The sequence below is a fragment of the Panulirus ornatus genome, chromosome 18 (genome assembly GCF_036320965.1).
Source record: "Panulirus ornatus isolate Po-2019 chromosome 18, ASM3632096v1, whole genome shotgun sequence".
NCBI lineage: Eukaryota > Metazoa > Arthropoda > Malacostraca > Decapoda > Palinuridae > Panulirus > Panulirus ornatus.
Window position 1 is genome coordinate 46942449 of NC_092241.1, and position 19919 is coordinate 46962367.

General features: G+C 41.2%; 1 protein-coding gene across 1 annotated transcript in view; it reads left to right on the plus strand.

Moving 5' to 3' along the window:
* shtd (anaphase promoting complex subunit 1) overlaps positions 1 to 19919 on the plus strand; it is a 596397-nt gene that overhangs the window by 564932 nt on the left and 11546 nt on the right. Inside the window, exon 22 of the mRNA XM_071673058.1 lies at positions 14666 to 14788. Within this exon, the coding sequence (XP_071529159.1) occupies positions 14666 to 14788 (123 nt within the window). The remainder of the gene's footprint in view (positions 1 to 14665; positions 14789 to 19919) is intronic.

Genomic DNA, 19919 nt, shown 5'->3' on the forward strand with positions numbered 1-19919 from the left:
CCCAGTTCACTGTTCTTATCGCTACCTCACTAACACGGGAAATGGCGAATAGTTTGAAAATTCTGGGAGCCTTGAAGAATGTGTGGAAGTCGAGAACATTATCTCGGAATGCAAAAATGGGTATGTTTGAAGGAATAGTGGTTCCAACAATGTTGTATGGTTGCGAGGCGTGGGCTATGGATAGAGTTGTGCGCAGGAGTATGGACGTGCTGGAAATGAGATGTTTGAGGACAATGTGTGGTGTGAGGTGGTTTGATCGAGTAAGTAACGTAAGGGTAAGAGAGATGTGTGGAAATAAAAAGAGCGTGGTTGAGAGAGCAGAAGAGGGTGTTTTGAAATGGTTTGGGCACATGGAGAGAATGAGTGAGGAAAGATTGACCAAGAGGATATATGTGTCGGAGGTGGAGGGAACGAGGAGAAGAGGGAGACCAAATTGGAGGTGGAAAGATGGAGTGAAAAAGATTTTGTGTGATAGGGGCCTGAACATGCAGGAGGGTGAAAGGAGGGCAAGGAATAGAGTGAATTGGAGCGATGTGGTATACCGGGGTTGACGTGCTGTCAGTGGATTGAATCGGGGCATGTGAAGCGTCTGGGGTAAACCATGGAAAGCTGTGTAGGTATGTATATTTGTGTTTGTGGACGTATGTATATACATGTGTATGGGGGTGGGTTGGGCCATTTTCTTTCGTCTGTTTCCTTGCGCTACCTCGCAAATGCGGGAGACAGCGAAAAAGCAAAAAAAAAAAATATATATATATATATATATATATATATATATATATATATATATATATATATATATATATTTTTTTTTTTATACTTTGTCGCTGTCTCCCGCGTTTGCGAAGTAGCGCAAGGAAACAGACAAAAGAAATGGCCCAACCCCCCCCCATACACATGTATATACATACGTCCACACATGCAAATATACATACCTACACAGCTTTCCATGGTTTACCCCAGACGCTTCACATGCCTTGATTCAATCCACTGACAGCACGTCAGCCCCGGTATACCACATCGCTCCAATTCACTCTATTCCTTGCCCTCCTTTCACCCTCCTGCATGTTCAGGCCCCGATCACACAAAATCTTTTTCACTCCATCTTTCCACCTCCAATTTGGTCTCCCTCTTCTCCTCGTTCCCTCCACCTCCGACACATATATCCTCTTGGTCAATCTTTCCTCACTCATCCTCTCCATGTGCCCAAACCACTTCAAAACACCCTCTTCTGCTCTCTCAACCACGCTCTTTTTATTTCCACACATCTCTCTTACCCTTACGTTACTCACTCGATCAAACCACCTCACACCACACATTGTCCTCAAACATCTCATTTCCAGCACATCCATCCTCCTGCGCACAACTCTATCCATAGCCCACGCCTCGCAACCATACAACATTGTTGGAACCATTATTCCTTCAAACATACCCATTTTTGCTTTCCGAGATAATGTTCTCGACTTCCACACATTCTTCAAGGCCCCCAGAATTTTCGCCCCCTCCCCCACCCTATGATCCACTTCCGCTTCCATGGTTCCATCCGCTGCCAGATCCACTCCCAGATATCTAAAACACTTCACTTCCTCCAGTTTTTCTCCATTCAAACTCACCTCCCAATTGACTTGACCCTCAACCCTACTGTACCTAATAACCTTGCTCTTATTCACGTTTACTCTTAACTTTCTTCTTCCACACCCTTTACCAAACTCAGTCACCAGCTTCTGCAGTTTCTCACATGAATCAGCCACCAGCGCTGTGTCATCAGCGAACAACAACTGACTCACTTCCCAAGCTCTCTCATCCCCAACAGACTTCATACTTGCCCCTCTTTCCAAAACTCTTGCATTTACCTCCCTAACAACCCCATCCATAAACAAATTAAACAACCATGGAGACATCACACACCCCTGCCGCAAACCTACATTCACTGAGAACCAATCACTTTCCTCCCTTCCTACACGTACACATGCCTTACATCCTCGATAAAAACATTTCACTGCTTCTAACAACTTGCCTCCCACACCATATATTCTTAATACCTTCCACAGAGCATCTCTATCAACTCTATCATATGCCTTCTCCAGATCCATAAATGCTACATACAAATCCATTTGCTTTTCTAAGTATTTCTCACATACATTCTTCAAAGCAAACACCTGATCCACCTGTGTGAGGAAGTACCAGGAGAGACTGAGTACAGAATGGAAAAAGGTGAGAACAATGGAAGTAAGGGGAGTGGGGGAGGAATGGGATGTATTTAGGGAATCAGTGATGGATTGCACAAAAGATGCTTGTGGCATGAGAAGAGTGGGAGGTGGGTTGATTAGAAAGGGTAGTGAGTGGTGGGATGAAGAAGTAAGAGTATTAGTGAAAGAGAAGAGAGAGGCATTTGGACGATTTTTGCAGGGAAAAAATGAAATTGAGTTCGAGATGTATAAAAGAAAGAGACAGGAGGTCAAGAGAAAGGTGCAAGAGGTGAAAAAAAAGGGCAATTGAGAGTTGGGGTGAGAGAGTATCATTAAATTTTAGGGAGAATAAAAAGATGTTCTGGAAGGAGGTAAATAAAGTGCGTAAGACAAGGGAGCAAATGGGAACTTCAGTGAAGGGCGCAAATGGGGAGGTGATAACAAGTAGTGGTGATGTGAGAAGGAGATGGAGTGAGTATTTTGAAGGTTTGTTGAATGTGTTTGATGATAGAGTGGCAGATATAGGGTGTTTTGGTCGAGGTGGTGTGCAAAGTGAGAGGGTTAGGGAAAATGATTTGGTAAACAGAGAAGAGGTAGGGAAAGCTTTGCGGAAGATGAAAGCCGGCAAGGCATCAGGTTTGGATGGTATTGCAGTGGAATTTATTAAAAAAGGGGGTGACTGTATTGTTGACTGGTTGGTAAGGTTATTTAATGTATGTATGACTCATGGTGAGGTGCCTGAGGATTGGCGGAATGCGTGCATAGTGCCATTGTACAAAGGCAAAGGGGATAAGAGTGAGTGCTCAAATTACAGAGGTATAAGTTTGTTGAGTATTCCTGGTAAATTATATGGGAGGGTATTGATTGAGAGGGTGAAGGCATGTACAGAGCATCAGATTGGGGAAGAGCAGTGTGGTTTCAGAAGTGGTAGAGGATATATATATATATATATATATATATATATATATATATATATATATATATATATATATATATATATTGTTTATATATATGTGTGAAAGAAGAAAGTTAAGAGTAAATGTGAATAAGAGCAAGGTTATTAGGTACAGTAGGGTTGAGGGTCAAGTCAATTGGGAGGTGAGTTTGAATGGAGAAAAACTGGAGGAAGTGAAGTGTTTTAGATATCTGGGAGTGGATCTGGCAGCGGATGGAACCATGGAAGCAGAAGTGAATCATAGTGTGGGGGAGGGGGCGAAAATTCTGGGAGCCTTGAAGAATGTGTGGAAGTCGAGAACATTATCTCGGAAAGCAAAAATGGGTATGTTTGAGGGAATAGTGGTTCCAACAATGTTGTATGGTTGCGAGGCGTGGGCTATGGATAGAGTTGTGCGCAGGAGGATGGATGTGCTGGAAATGAGATGTTTGAGGACAATGTGTGGTGTGAGGTGGTTTGATCGAGTAAGTAACGTAAGGGTAAGAGAGATGTGTGGAAATAAATAGAGCGTGGTTGAGAGAGCAGAAGAGGGTGTTTTGAAATGGTTTGGGCACATGGAGAGAATGAGTGAGGAAAGATTGACCAAGAGGATATGTGTGTTGGAGGTGGAGGGAACGAGGAGAAGAGGGAGACCAAATTGGAGGTGGAAAGATGGAGTGCAAAAGATTTTGTGTGATCAGGGCCTGAACATGCAGGAGGGTGAAGGGAGGGCAAGGAATAGAGTGAACTGGAGCGATGTGGTATACCGGGGTTGACGTGCTGTCAGTGGATTGAATCGGGGCATGTGAAGCATCTGGGGTAAACCATGGAAAGCTGTGTAGGTATGTATATTTGCGTGTGGACGTATGTATATACATGTGTATGGGGGTGGGTTGAGCCATTTCTTTCGTCTGTTTCCTTGCGCTACCTCGCAAACGCGGGAGACAGCGACAAAGCAAAAAAAAAAAAAAATTTATATATATATATATATATATATATAGTTTATATATTGTTTATGTGCCACCTCAGCTGATCCTCCCTCCTTCACCTTCCCTCCCTTATCTTGGACCAGTCGTCTGACAAAGAATTAAATGGAGGACTCGTCATTGCTTGATAGTGAGGAGACCTCGTACTATAATCAGGCCAGCCATGGCCATTATCAAGTCCACAGGAGATAAGAGAGGTCAAGTTATGGTCAGTTGGTGAGGGTGGTTGATGGCGTGGTGGCGTGGCCACTCGTGTGTCTCACTGGTCTCCCCTGCTGTCTGGCCTGGCTCTACACTACGGATACAACCTCAACGAATTAACATATTAAAATAAAAAGTGAACAGATTTTGGATCTGAAGTACATTTAAGAAATGCATCAAGTTTGTTACTGTGCTATCCCATGGCAAGAATCTGGGGATCCCTCTGTTAGAGACCTGTCAGTAGATGATATTGACCCATTCCTCTGTACACATATTGTAGTTGCCTTTGCAGCAATTGTAAAGAATGAAATAGTACCTCAGGATGAAAAAGATACTCAGGTATATAAAGAGGTAATTGCTTTGAAGAAAAAGAACCCCAAGCTAAAGGTCCTCTTGTCCCTTGGAGGATCATCACCAAACCCAGGTTACTCAGATCTCGTTAGGGATCCTGTTGCTATATCTCTGACGTGAGTCAGAGGATCATCTCGTCCCCATCACATCATTCAGAGCGATACCAGTTTGCATCAGCCTTCACTCCTGCCTGCAGTAGCATGCTTTCCGACATGTTTCATGAGCTCCTCTTTTGCCAACGGAACTACCTTGGCCCACCAGTGATGCTACTACGTTTGTGAATCAAGAACCATTGCAACACAAACCTCGCCAGGTGGTAGAGTGTCCCGCAGTGTATCGAGACAGACTTCCCCAGTACTTTTTTAAAGGGGAAGTAAATGTTTATAGTTGTGTTACTGGAGTGATAGTTTTCATACATGGTGCTTTGACAAGAAAGTAGTGAAATTGGAAAAAATGTAGCGTAGACATTGAAGCTTATTGATACAGTGGTTAAATTGATGAGAACTACTATTGACGTTTGTGTAAATAAATTATACATTTCCTTTTTCCATAGCCAGAGGTTGAACCATCATGTGACATTCATTTTTTCATTTCATTTCAAGCTAGAAGTTTCAGTTTTCTAAATTGTTTCTTACATTTTTCATATGTATATATATGTATGTGTGTGTGTGTGTATATGTGCGTATGTATGTGTATGTGTGTGTATGTGTGTGTATGTGTGTGTATGTGTATATATATATATATATATATATATATATATATATATATATATATATATATATATATATATATATATATATATTATACCTGGGGATAGGGGTGAAAGAATACTTCCCACGCATTCCTCGCGTGTCGTAGAAGGCGACTAGAGGGGACGGGAGTGGGTGGCCAGAAATCCTCCCCTCCTTGTATTTTTTTAACTTTCTAAAATGGGAAACAGAAGAAGGAGTCACGCGGGGAGTGCTCATCCTCCTCGAAGGCTCAGATTGGGGTGCCTAAATGTGTGTGGATGTAACCAAGATGTGAAAAAAGGAGAGATAGGTAGTATGTTTGAGGAAAGGAACCTGGATGTTTTGGCTCTGAGTGAAACGAAGCTCAAGGGTAAAGGGGAAGAGTGGTTTGGGAATGTCTTGGGAGTAAAGTCAGGGATTAGTGAGAGGACAAGAGCAAGGGAAAGAGTAGCAGTACTCCTGAAACAGGAGTTGTGGGAGTATGTGATAGAATGTAAGAAAGTAAATTCTCGATTGATATGGGTAAAACTGAAAGTTGATGGAGAGAGATGGGTGATTATTGGTGCATATGCACCTGGGCATGAGTGGGGGGCCAGAAATCCTCCCCTCCTTGTATTTTTTTAACTTTCTAAAATGGGAAACAGAAGAAGGAGTCACGCGGGGAGTGCTCATCCTCCTCGAAGGCTCAGATTGGGGTGCCTAAATCTGATCTGATCATGAGAGGCAAGTGTTTTGGGAGCAGCTGAATGAGTGTGTTAGTGGTTTTGATGCACGAGACCGGGTTATAGTGATGGGTGATTTGAATGCAAAGGTGAGTAATGTGGCAGTTGAGGGAATAATTGGTATACATGGGGTGTTCAGTGTTGTAAATGGAAATGGTGAAGAGCTTGTAGATTTATGTGCTGAAAAAGGACTGATGATTGGGAATACCTGGTTTAAAAAGCGAGATATACATAAGTATACTTATGTAAGTAGGAGAGATGGCCAGAGAGTGTTATTGGATTACGTGTTAATTGACAGGCGCGCGAAAGAGAGACTTTTGGATGTTAATGTGCTGAGAGGTGCAACTGGAGGGATATCTGATCATTATCTTGTGGAGGCTAAGGTGAAGATTTGTATGGGTTTTCAGAAAAGAAGAGTGAATGTTGGTGTGAAGAGGGTGGTGAGAGTAAGTGAGCTTGGGAAGGAGACTTGTGTGAGGAAGTACCAGGAGAGACTGAGTACAGAATGGAAAAAGGTGAGAACAATGGAAGTAAGGGGAGTGGGGGAGGAATGGGATGTATTTAGGGAATCAGTGATGGATTGCGCAAAAGATGCTTGTGGCATGAGAAGTGTGGGAGGTGGGTTGATTAGAAAGGGTAGTGAGTGGTGGGATGAAGAAGTAAGAGTATTAGTGAAAGAGAAGCGAGAGGCATTTGGACGATTTTTGCAGGGAGAAAATGAAATTGAGTTCGAGATGTATAGAAGAAAGAGACAGGAGGTCAAGAGAAAGGTGCAAGAGGTGAAAAAAAGGGCAAATGAGAGTTGGGGTGAGAGAGTATCATTAAATTTTAGGGAGAATAAAAAGATGTTCTGGAAGGAGGTAAATAAAGTGCGTAAGACAAGGGAGCAAATGGGAACTTCAGTGAAGGGTGCAAATGGGGAGGTGATAACAAGTAGTGGTGATGTGAGAAGGAGATGGAGTGAGTATTTTGAAGGTTTGTTGAATGTGTGTGATGATAGAGTGGCAGATATAGGGTGTTTTGGTCGAGGTGGTGTGCAAAGTGAGAGGGTTTGGGAAAATGATTTGGTAAACAGAGAAGAGGTAGTAAAAGCTTTGCGGAAGATGAAAGCCGGCAAGGCAGCAGGTTTGGATGGTATTGCAGTGGAATTTATTAAAAAAGGGGATGACTGTATTGTTGACTGGTTGGTAAGGTTATTTAATGTATGTATGACTCATGGTGAGGTGCCTGAGGATTGGCGGAATGCGTGCATAGTGCCATTGTACAAAGGCAAAGGGGATAAGAGTGAGTGTTCAAATTACAGAGGTATAAGTTTGTTGAGTATTCCTGGTAAATTATATGGGGAAGAGCAGTGTGGTTTCAGAAGTGGTAGAGGATGTGTGGATCAGGTGTTTGCTTTGAAGAATGTATGTGAGAAATACTTAGAAAAGCAAATGGATTTGTATTTAGCATTTATGGATCTGGAGAAGGCATATGATAGAGTTGATAGAGATACTCTGTGGAAGGTGTTAAGAATATATGGTGTGGGAGGCAAGTTGTTAGAAGCAGTGAAAAGTTTTTATCGAGGATGTAAGGCATGTGTACATGTAGGGAGAGGGGAAAGTGATTGGTTCTCAGTGAATGTAGGTTTGCGGCAGGGGTGTGTGATGTCTCCATGGTTGTTTAATTTGTTTATGGATGGGGTTGTTAGGGAGGTGAATGCAAGAGTTTTGGAAAGAGGGGCAAGTATGAAGTCTGTTGGGGATGAGAGAGCTTGAGAAGTGAGTCAGTTGTTGTTCGCTGATGATACAGCGCTGGTGGCTGATTCATGTGAGAAACTGCAGAAGCTGGTGACTGAGTTTGGTAAAGTGTGTGAAAGAAGAAAGTTAAGAGTAAATGTGAATAAGAGCAAGGTTATTAGGTACAGTAGGGTTGAGGGTCAAGTCAATTGGGAGGTGAGTTTGAATGGAGAAAAACTGGAGGAAGTGAAGTGTTTTAGATATCTGGGAGTGGATCTGGCAGGGGATGGAACCATGGAAGCGGAAATGGATCATAGGGTGGGGGAGGGGGCGAAAATTCTGGGAGCCTTGAAGAATGTGTGGAAGTCGAGAACATTATCTCGGAAAGCAAAAATGGGTATGTTTGAAGGAATAGTGGTTCCAACAATGTTGTATGGTTGCGAGGCGTGGGCTATGGATAGAGTTGTGTGCAGGAGGATGGATGTGCTGGAAATGAGATGTTTGAGGACAATGTGTGGTGTGAGGTGGTTTGATCGAGTAAGTAACGTAAGGGTAAGAGAGATGTGTGGAAATAAAAAGAGCGTGGTTGAGAGAGCAGAAGAGGGTGTTTTGAAATGGTTTGGGCACATGGAGAGAATGAGTGAGGAAAGATTGACCAAGAGGATATATGTGTCGGAGGTGGAGGGAACGAGGAGAAGAGGGAGACCAAATTGGAGGTGGAATGATGGAGTGAAAAAGATTTTGTGTGATCGGGGCCTGAACATGCAGGAGGGTGAAAGGAGGGCAAGGAATAGAGTGAATTGGAGCAAGGTGGTATACCGGGGTTGACGTGCTGTCAGTGGATTGAATCAAGGCATGTGAAGCGTCTGGGGTAAACCATGGAAAGCTGTGTAGGTATGTATATTTGCGTGTGTGGACATATGTATATACATGTGTATGGGGGTGGGTTGGGCCATTTCTTTCGTTTTTTTTTTTTTTTTTTTTTTTTTTTTTTTTTTTTTTTTGATTTTCCAAAAGAAGGAACAGAGAATTGGGCCAGGTGAGGGTAGTCCCTCAAAGGCCCAGTCCTCTGTTCTTAACACTACCTCGCTAATGCGGGAAATGGCGAATAGTTTGAAAGAAAGAAAGAAAGAATATATATATATATATATATATATATATATATATATATATATATATATATATATAAACTCTAGATTGATATGGGTAATTCTGAAAGTGGATGGAGAGAGATGGGTGATTATTGGGCCTATGCACCTGGGCATGAGAAGAAAGATCATGAGAGGCAAGTGTCTTGGGAGTAGCTGAGTGAGTGTGTTAGCAGTTTTGATGCACGAGACCAGGTTATAGTGTTGGGTGATTTCAATGCAAAGGTGAGTAATGTGGCAGTTGAGGGAATGATTAGTGTACATGGGGCGTTCAGTGTTGTAAATGAAAATGGTGAAGAGCTTGTAGATTTGTGTATTGAAAAAGGACTGGTGATTGGGAATACCTGGTTTTAAAAGACAGATATACATAAGTATACGTATGTAAGTAGGAGAGATGGCCAGAGAGCGTTATTAGATCATGTGTTAATTAATAGGCATGTGAAAGAGTCTTGAATGTTAATGTGCTGAGAGGTGCAACTGGAGGGATGTCCGATCATTATTTTGTTGAGGCGAAGGTGAAGATATGTAGAAGTGTTCAGAAAAGAAGAGAGAATGTTGGAGTTAAGAGAGTGGTTAGAGTAAGCGAGCCTGGGAAGGAGACTCTTGTGAGGAACTACCAGGAGAGACTGAGTGCAGAATGGAAAAAGGTGGGAACAAAGGATGTGAGGGGAGTGGGGAGGAATGGGATGTATTTAGGGAAGCAGTGATGGCTTGCGCAAAAGATGCTTGTAGCATGAGAAGCATGGTTGGTGGGCAGATTAGAAAGGGTAGTGAGTGATGGGATGAGGAAGTAAGATATTTTGTGAAAGAGAAGAGAGAGGAGTTTGGACGATTTTTAGAGGGAAATAGTCCAAATGACTGGGAGATGTATAAAAGAAAGAGGCAGGAGTTAAAGAGAAAGGTGCAAGAGGTGAAAAAGAGAGCAAATGAGAGTTGGGGTTAGAGAGTATTTTTAAATTTTGGGGAAAGTAGTAAGATGTTTTGGAAGGAGGTAAATAAAGTATGTAAGACAAGAGAACAAATGGGAACATCAGTGAAGGGTGCAAACAGGGAGGTAATAACAAGTAGTGGTGATGAGAGAAGGCGATGGAGTGAGTATTTTGAAGGTTTCCTGAATGTGTTAGATGATAAGAGTGGCAGATATAGGATGCTTTGGTCGAGGTGGTGTGCGAAGTGAGAGGGTCAGGGAGAATGATTTGGTAAACAGAGAAGAGGTAGTGAAAGCTTTGCAGAAGATGAAATCTGGCAGGGCGGCAGTTTTGGATGGTATTGCAGTGGAATTTATTAAAAAAGGGGGTGACTGTGTTATTGACTGGTTGTTGAGGAGATACAGTATATGTATGGCTCATGGTGAAGCACCTGAGGATTGGCAGAATGCACACATAGTGCATTTGTACAAAGGCAAAGGGGATAAAGGTGAGTGTTCAAAATATAGAGGTATAAGTTTGTTGAGTATTCCCAGGAATTTATATGGGATGGTATTGATTGAGAGGGTGAAGGCATGTACAGATAATAATTTATATGGGCTGGTATTGATTGAGAGGGTGAAGGCATGTACAGAACATCAGATTAGGGAAGAGTAGTGTTGTTTCAGAAGTGTTAGAGGATGCGTGGATCAGGTATTTGCTTTGAAGAATGTATGTGAGAAATACTTAGAAAAACAAATGGATTTGTATGTAGCATTTATGGATCTGGAAAAGGCATATGATAGAGTTGATAGAGATGCTCTGTGAAAGGTATTAAGAGTATATGGTGTGGGAGGCAAGTTGCTGGAAGCAGTGAAAAGTTTTTATTGGGGATGTAAGGCATGTGTACATGTAGGAAGAGAGGAAAGTGATTGGTTCTCAGTGAATGTTGGTTTGCAGCAGGGGTGCATGATGTTTCCATGGTCATTTAATTTGTTTATTGATGAGGTTGTTAGGGAGGTGAATGCAAGAGTTTGGGATAGAGAGGCAAGTATGCAGTCTGTTGTGGATGAGAGGGCTTGGGAAGTGAGTCAGTTGTTGTTTGCTGATGTTACAGCGCTGATGGCTGATTCGGGTGAGAAACTGCAGAAGCTGGTGACTGAGTTTGGTGAAGTGTGTGAAAGAAAAAAGCTGAGAGTAAATGTTAATAAGAAAAAGCAACGTTATTAGGTACAGTAGGGTTGAGGGATAAGTCAGTTGGGAGGTAAGTTTTAATGGAGAAAAACTGGAGGAAGTGAAGTGTTTTAGATATCTGGGAGTGGATTTGGCAGTGCAAGCGGGATTGTTTCATAGGGGGGAGGGGGCGAAACTTCAAGGAGTGTTGAAAAATGTGTGGAAGTCGAGAACATTGTCTTCAAAAGCAAAGATTGGTATGTTTGAAGGAATGGTGGTTCCAGAAATGTTATATGGTTGCGAGGCGTGGGCTGTAGATAGGGTTGTGCGGATGATTGTGTTAGAAATGAGATGTTTGAGGACAGTATATGGTGTAAGGTGGTTTAATCAAGTAAGTAATGAAAGGGCAAAAGAGATGTGTGGTAATAAAAAGAGTTTGGTTGAGAGAACAGAGGAGAGTGTATTGAAATGGTTTGGTCACATGGAGAGAATGAGTGAGGATAGATTGACCAAGAGGATATATGTGTCAGAGGTGGAGGGAACGAGGAGAAGTGAGAGGCCAAATTGGAAGTGGAAGGATGGAGTGGAAAAGATTTTGAGTGATCGGGGCCCGAACATGCAGGAGGGTGAAAGGTGTGGAAGGAATAGAGTGAATTGGAACGATGTGGTATACTGGGGTCGACGTGCTGTTCATGGATTGAACCAGAGCATGTGAAGCATTTGGATAAACCTTGGAAAGTTTCATGGGGCCTGGATGTGGAAAGGGAGCTGTGGTTTCGGTGCATTATACATGACAGCTAGAAACTAAGTGTGAACGAATGTGGCCTTTGTTGTCTTTTCCTAGGACTACTCTGCGCGTGTGCGGGGGAGGGGGGGTTATCATTTCATGTGTGGCGGGGTGGCGACAGAAATGAATAAAGGTAGCAAGTATGAATTATGTATATGTGTATAAATGTATATGTCTGTGTATATATATATATATATATATATATATATATATATATATATATATATATATATATATATTATATATCTTTCTTTTTTCTTTTAAACTATTCGCCATTTCCTGCGTTAGCGAGGTAGCATTAAGAACAGAAGACTGGGCCTTTTTTGGAATATCCTCACCTGGCCCCCTCTGTTCCTTCTTTTGGAAAATTAAAAAAAAAAAGGGAGGATTCCCAGCCCCCCACTCCCTCCCCTTTTAGTCGCCTTCTACGACCCGCAGGGAATACGTGGGAAGTATTCTTAATCCCCTATCCCCAGGGATAATATATATATTATTATTTTTTTTATTATACTTTGTCGCTGTCTCCCGCGTTTGCGAGGTAGCGCAAGGAAACAGACGAAAGAAATGGCCCAACCCCCCCCCCATACACATGTATATACATACGTCCACACACACAAATATACATACCTACACAGCTCTCCATGGTTTACCCCAGACGCTTCACATGCCCTGCTTCAATCCACTGACAGCACGTCAACCCCGGTATACCACATCGCTCCAATTCACTCTATTCCTTGCCCTCCTTTCACCCTCCTGCATGTTCAGGCCCCGATCACACAAAATCTTTTTCACTCCATCTTTCCACCTCCAATTTGGTCTCCCTCTTCTCCTTGTTCCCTCCACCTCCGACACATATATCCTCTTGGTCAATCTTTCCTCACTCATTCTCTCCATGTGCCCAAACCACTTCAAAACACCCTCTTCTGCTCTCTCAACCACGCTCTTTTTATTTCCACACATCTCTCTTACCCTTACGTTACTCACTCGATCAAACCACCTCACACCACACATTGTCCTCAAACATCTCATTTCCAGCACATCCATCCTCCTGCGCACAACTCTATCCATAGCCCACGCCTCGCAACCATACAACATTGTTGGAACCACTATTCCTTCAAACATACCCATTTTTGCTTTCCGAGATAATGTTCTCGACTTCCACACATTCTTCAAGGCCCCCAGAATTTTCGCCCCCTCCCCCACCCTATGATCCACTTCCGCTTCCATGGTTCCATCCGCTGCCAGATCCACTCCCAGATATCTAAAACACTTCACTTCCTCCAGTTTTTCTCCATTCAAACTCACCTCCCAATTGACTTGACCCTCAACCCTACTGTACCTAATAACCTTGCTCTTATTCACATTTACTCTTAACTTTCTTCTTCCACACACTTTACCAAACTCAGTCACCAGCTTCTGCAGTTTCTCACATGAATCAGCCACCAGCGCTGTATCATCAGCGAACAACAACTGACTCACTTCCCAAGCTCTCTCATCCCCAACAGACTTCATACTTGCCCCTCTTTCCAAAACTCTTGCATTTACCTCCCTAACAACCCCATCCATAAACAAATTAAACAACCATGGAGACATCACACACCCCTGCCGCAAACCTACATTCACTGAGAACCAATCACTTTCCTCTCTTCCTACACGTACACATGCCTTACATCCTCGATAAAAACTTCTCACTGCTTCTAACAACTTTCCTCCCACACCATATATTCTTAATACCTTCCACAGAGCATCTCTATCAACTCTATCATATGCCTTCTCCAGATCCATAAATGCTACATACAAATCCATTTGCTTTTCTAAGTATTTCTCACATACATTCTTCAAAGCAAACACCTGATCCACACATCCTCTACCACTTCTGAAACCACACTGCTCTTCCCCAATCTGATGCTCTGTACATGCCTTCACCCTCTCAATCAATACCCTCCCATATAATTTACCAGGAATACTCAACAAACTTATACCTCTGTAATTTGAGCACTCACTCTTATCCCCTTTGCCTTTGTACATACATACATACATACATTAAATAACCTTACCAACCAGTCAACAATACAGTCACCCCCTTTTTTAATAAATTCCACTGCAATACCATCCAAACCTGCTGCCTTGGTTTATATATATATATATATATATATATATATATATATATATATATATATATATATATATATATATATATATATATATCCCTGGGGATAGGGGAGAAAGAATACTTCCCACGTATTCCCTGCGTGTCGTAGAAGGCGACTAAAAGGGGAGGGAGCGGGTGGCTGGAAATCCTCCCCTCTCGTTTTTTTTTCAATTTTCCAAAAGAAGGAACAGAGAAGGGGGGCCAGGTGAGGATATTCCCTCAAAGGCCCAGTCCTCTGTTCTTAACGCTACCTCGCTAATGCGGGAAATGGCGAATAGTATGAAAGAAAAGAAGATATATATATATATATATATACATAATTAAGATTTTTTTGTGGTTCACCCAGGTTTAAAGAGTTCAGTATTCAAAGGTGATGTTGCCAAGAGTGGCCTTCCAACTATTTAAATTCAAGCCAATAAGTTTAGAGTTTGAGTAATCTGCTTTTCCCAATGACTCCTTTTATAATTGTTTTTCTCATAAAGCCTCTTTCTAAGTTTCTTTGTATCATAAGTCTTTGTGTTTATAGTCATGTATCATAAGTCTTTGTGTTTATAGTCACTCCACTTTTAGTCATTCATTTTATCTTTTGTTGTCATTTGAAGAAAATTTTTAAGTGAACTATATTTAAGGTCAATTTATTCTATCATTGATATGTGTAAACTCCGCAGAGGTACGTGAAGAAATTGTGCGTTACCTGAGAGGAGATGCAGAGAAACAGTACTCGGCAAAATGTGCCTTTACACTTGTCATGCGAGACCTGCCGTTACCTGTTGATGTCCAGGGCGCTGAAGGTGAGAATACAGTTATATTCATGTATGTGATAGCACCATAATGCATAGACACATAGAGTGGATATAATCTCATCCATACTCAAAATGTACTTTGTCTTTTTCACACACATTTTTATATACATAAATATGCACCCTTTGTCACTCAGAATTTTTGTAGTTATAAAGACACACCAAATTATGTAGGGGACTATTAGGAAGATATGGTATTGATTCTTCCTATTGTTGATAATTATGTTGGTGCAGTAATATGTCTTTAAGTACAGGTGCACCACCAAATTTCCGGCAGCTGATGGTTCGGAACCTCCTTTAGGCTGGACAAAATTATGTGAAGGAACTTGAAATTACTGTGGCCACTAGACTAGTTTACTGGGCAGCCACAGATGGCTTTGTGTGTAGGGCGCACTTATTTTCATTCTTCACTCTGCACTTGTTGGTGGTGATACTGCTATTCTGTGAGATTCTTGGTTTATTTTGCATAAATTTAACCCTAACTATGGCTTCTAATATGTATGAGAGTATCAGTCATGGTGTCAAATGTAAACACCAGTCCATATCGATTCAAGATAAAGTAGAACTGTTGAAAAAATGGACCATGGTGTTTCGGTGTGTAAGCTGTGTGACATCTACAGTATTAGTTCATTGACTATTTATGATGTAAAGAAGCAAAGGGAGAAAATATTGAAATTTTATGCAGAAAGTGATTCCAAGAAGCAAATGATGATTAGAAAGATTATGAGAGATGGTAAGAATACTGAGCACGATCAAGTGATGATGGAATGGTTTCGACAGCATTGGAGTGATGGAGTAGACTTGTCAGGTAGCATGATAATGGACCAGGCTTAGTTGTTCCATAAAGAACTTAAATTGCAACATGAGCATGACTATAGTGAAGGATGGCTTCAAAGATTCAAGAAGCGTCATGGAATTTCCATGAATAGAGTGTGTGGAGAAAAGCGGTCTGCAAACCACGAAGGAGCTGCCGAGTATGTGGATGAATTTATGAAACTTGTAGCTGATGAGCATCTCAGTCCTGAGCAGGGTGTATAAGTACCTGTATTTCATTTATTTGATTTACATTTAATATTTGCTTGATTTACATTTCTAGCAGTCCATGGTATACTTTAAACACGTGGGAGATGTATAATTAGTGGGTGAGAGGTGTGTTGATGAATCATTATTATGTGACCACAGTTGGTCTGGCAAAATGGTTAATCCAGCAAGGCTGTGGAACCAAGAGTGCCGGAAAATCAGCGGTGTACCTGTAATAAAAAATTTTAGGAAAATTGATGACTGAAGAATGGCTAGAGAGTTCATGACTGACCTTGACCGTGCATTCATATGAAGTGTCTAGGATGTATTGGTTCAGCTTAGAACTGTGTTATCCTCATCTGGTAAGGACTGTATTGTATGCATCCTTCAAACATATTTTGTCAGAATGCAAAAATGTCTTCAGTCAAAACTAGTAGTACTCATTTTTTGAATTTTTTTAGTAGAAATAGTAATTGTAGAAGAAGTTGTAGCTGATATGGCATGGGCCAAAGCATGCCCAGATCATAGCCATCATGGAAGAAAGTAAGCATAATAGATAAAGTATATGACAAAATGCAGGAGCAGTTAATTTGAGCTCCTCATAGTTTGTAGACCCGTCTGTAAAAGACAGAAGGATCACAGAAATAAGGAAAGATAAAAGAATTCCACAGCTTTACTGTATGAGGAAAGATGTTGTGGTTAGTCTTTACATAGGTGCTATGGGAAGCAGCAGCCAGACATGTGTTGCAGGTCCAGTTTATGGGGGTTGAGACACAGGCAGACAGCTCACAAGAAGAGTTTGTGAAATAATACTTGTAGAAATGGTAGCATCATGGCAGACAGAGAGGGATAGTTGAAAAGAGTTCATAAAGCTAAATGCTTTTAACTCCACACAGGTCAAAAGGGAGTTAGAAGAATTATCCTAGATATATGGACAGTACTCCATAATAATGCAATTGAGTCAACCATGGATATGGAACAGCTGCTTTGGGAGGCAGATTTTATGATGCTTATTATGTAAAGTTTCCAAGATACAGTGGAGGATGTCTATACATCAGTCTGTATCTCTGATGCCTGTTCACTCCTGGAACTCCCTCAAAGGGGTGGCCATGGCCATAGAGTCTCTTTAACTATTGAACACTACTGCCACATCTTAGCCCTTATTGCCTCACTCTTAACAGGCCACTGGCAGAGGGCAAATTTAATGCAGTGTTTGCCGAGTTCCTACATGATGCTCCTACTAACTACTACTACATAATGCTCCTGCCTAATGATTCTACTTGCAACTTCTACCTAATGTTTCTAACTAATGCTCTGCCGAAATGTTCCTACCTACTACTTCTGTCTGTTGCTCCTACCATTTTGCCACTAGGTAGGGCTAGCACATAGTGCGCACCACAGGAATATTTAGTTATGAAGAATGAGCTGTGTGAGTTAAGTGTTGATGTGTGTAACCTGTGACAAGATGTGTGTTTGTGGACAGAATGCCAGTAGTCCATGTGTGGGTGAGGCAGAAAGAAAAGACAGCTACCTGGGTCAGAGGAGCGCAACATGACAGCCACTGAAGTGCTAGCTCCCTATGCATCTGTCATAAACCCTCCCAGTACCCAGTGGAGGGAATGGGTGTGTCCAACTTATGTTATTGCAGGGTGAAATTGAGGTGTTTTGAAAGTGACTAGCAAGAAACAATTAATATTTAGAAAGATATATAGGTGAAAATTACATTTTGGCATCGTTGCATTTCATCAGTTTACTAATTTCCTATTCTGAAAAGTTGCACAAGTCAAATTTAAGAGAGGAAGTTTGTTCTAAACAAGTAAAAGAATGTGAATCAGACTGGCAGGGAAATGAAAAATTAGTTGAAGGAAGCAAAGCAGAATCATCAGCATAAGAGTAAGGAGAATTTGTGCAACACCTTGTCAGATGCTTGAAGACTATAATAAAAGATTCACCAAAATCCAAAAAAAAGGTAATTCACCAAGAAGAGATCACAAGTAGACCTTTTACTGTAAAAGCTGTATTGGTAAACTGAAAAAAGAATCAAATTCTGGTATTAACAGGTATTAAATATGATTCATGTAGGTGGATGAAAGTATCTTTTGATGGATTTAATATACATAGGAATCTGACAAAGTATTTATAAAACATGGAAAAGGAAAGGGTTTTGAAAGGAAAATTTCTGTTTTATCATATTGAATTCAATATTGAAGTCATATTAAAATAGCTTCTTATATAACATAAGGGTGAACAGAAAGCTTTTGCTTTAAAAGAACCATAGTTAAAAAAGTATGTGTAAATATGAACTATCTTTTGATTAGATTTATAGGGCAAATGACTTTAGGGGAAATTGTGAAAATGGCATTCTATACTGCAAATGAAGATTGTAGGATGGGAAGGAGAGAATTCAAAAGTGCAGAGTGAATAGAACTGAAGCAGAAACCTACAGGGTGAAGAAATTAGTGCATAGATAAGGAGAAATTGTAAATTGTAAATATGTAAGCCAGAAATTAGGTGGAGAGAATGTAAAGGAAATAGAATGAGAATTGGAGGTGAAGGATAATAAGTAAATGGATCATGTTACAGTAAAATAGTGAAGGGAAGGAAAGTCAGATGTCTTATAACAAAAATTCATTCTATCTTGTCTATCGTTTCCTTTGTTAGTGAGATAGCACCGGAAACAGACAAAGAAAAGGCCTCATTCATTCACATTTATTCTCAAGCTGTCATGTTTAATGCACTGAAATCACTGCCTCTTATCTACAACCATACACCACAGATCTGTCCTTGGATTCCTCTGGCTGTTTCATATGCCCTCAGTCATTCCATTGATAGAACATTGCCCCTTTAATACCACACCACTCTGTCCCATGCACATCTTTCACCCTTTTGTATGTTCAGGCCCAGACCACTCAGAATATTTTTCACTTCAACCTTCTATCTCCAGTTTGGTCTCACACTCCTTTTCCTCTCCACTACTGACACTTTTTGTCACCCTCTCTTCATTCATTTGATCTTTATGTCCAAACCATTTCAGAACACTTTTCAGCTTTTTCAACCAAACCTTCCTTATTGCCATACTTTTCTCATGCCCTATTATTCCTCAGTCACACTACATATTCATCTCAACCATATAATTTCCAACACATCCACCCCTCTCCATATTCTCATCTGTAGCCCATGCTTCTCATCTATATAAAATTCCTGGGACTACTATACATTCAAACATAACCATTTTCACCCTTCCAGATATCTTTCTGTCTTTCCAAATACTCCTTAATACCTCCTCATCTGCTCTATGACCCACTTTTGCTTTCATTTTTCCATCCACTGCCTTGACCATTCCAAGTTATCTAAAACATTCCACTTTCTCCAGATCTCTCTTCTAACTCGCTCCCCAACTAATTTGTCCCTCTGCCCTGTACTCTCAACTTCTTTGTTTCACACATTCTCCCAAACCCAGACACCAGCTTCTGAAGCTACGCTGTTCCTCCCAAGTCTGATACTTTGTACATGCCCTTGTCCTCTTAGTCACTACTTTCCCATACAGCTTAACAGGTACTCTCAACAAGCTCATACCTTTGTAGTTTGAACACTCATATTCTTCCCCCTTGCCTTTATATATGCATTCTGCCAGTCCTCAGGTACTTCACCACGATCTGTACATTGTAAAATCTGGCTAACCAGTCAAAAACATAGTCACCCCCTTTTCTTAATTAGTTCATCTTCAGTACCTTTCACTATGGCTGCCCTGCCACCATTTCTTTTCATGCAAGGCTTTTGCCACTTCTCTCTTCATTAAACCAGTTTCTATGGGTCTCTTATTGCACACCCAAACACCCTACATCTGTTTCACTATCACATTTAGTAGCCCCTTGAAATACTCACTAAATTCTCCTTGCCTGGTAACTACCTATTACCACTTCCTATTTGCATCTTGCACCAGTGTACCCATTTGCTCTCTTGCTTTTCCCACACTTTAGACCTCTTTTCAAAATATCTTCTTATTTTGCCTAAGTTTACTTTACCAATACTTGCTTCCTTCAAATTTCATATGCCCTCTTCTTCAACCTCTGTACCTTTCTCTTGATCTTTTGCTGCTTTC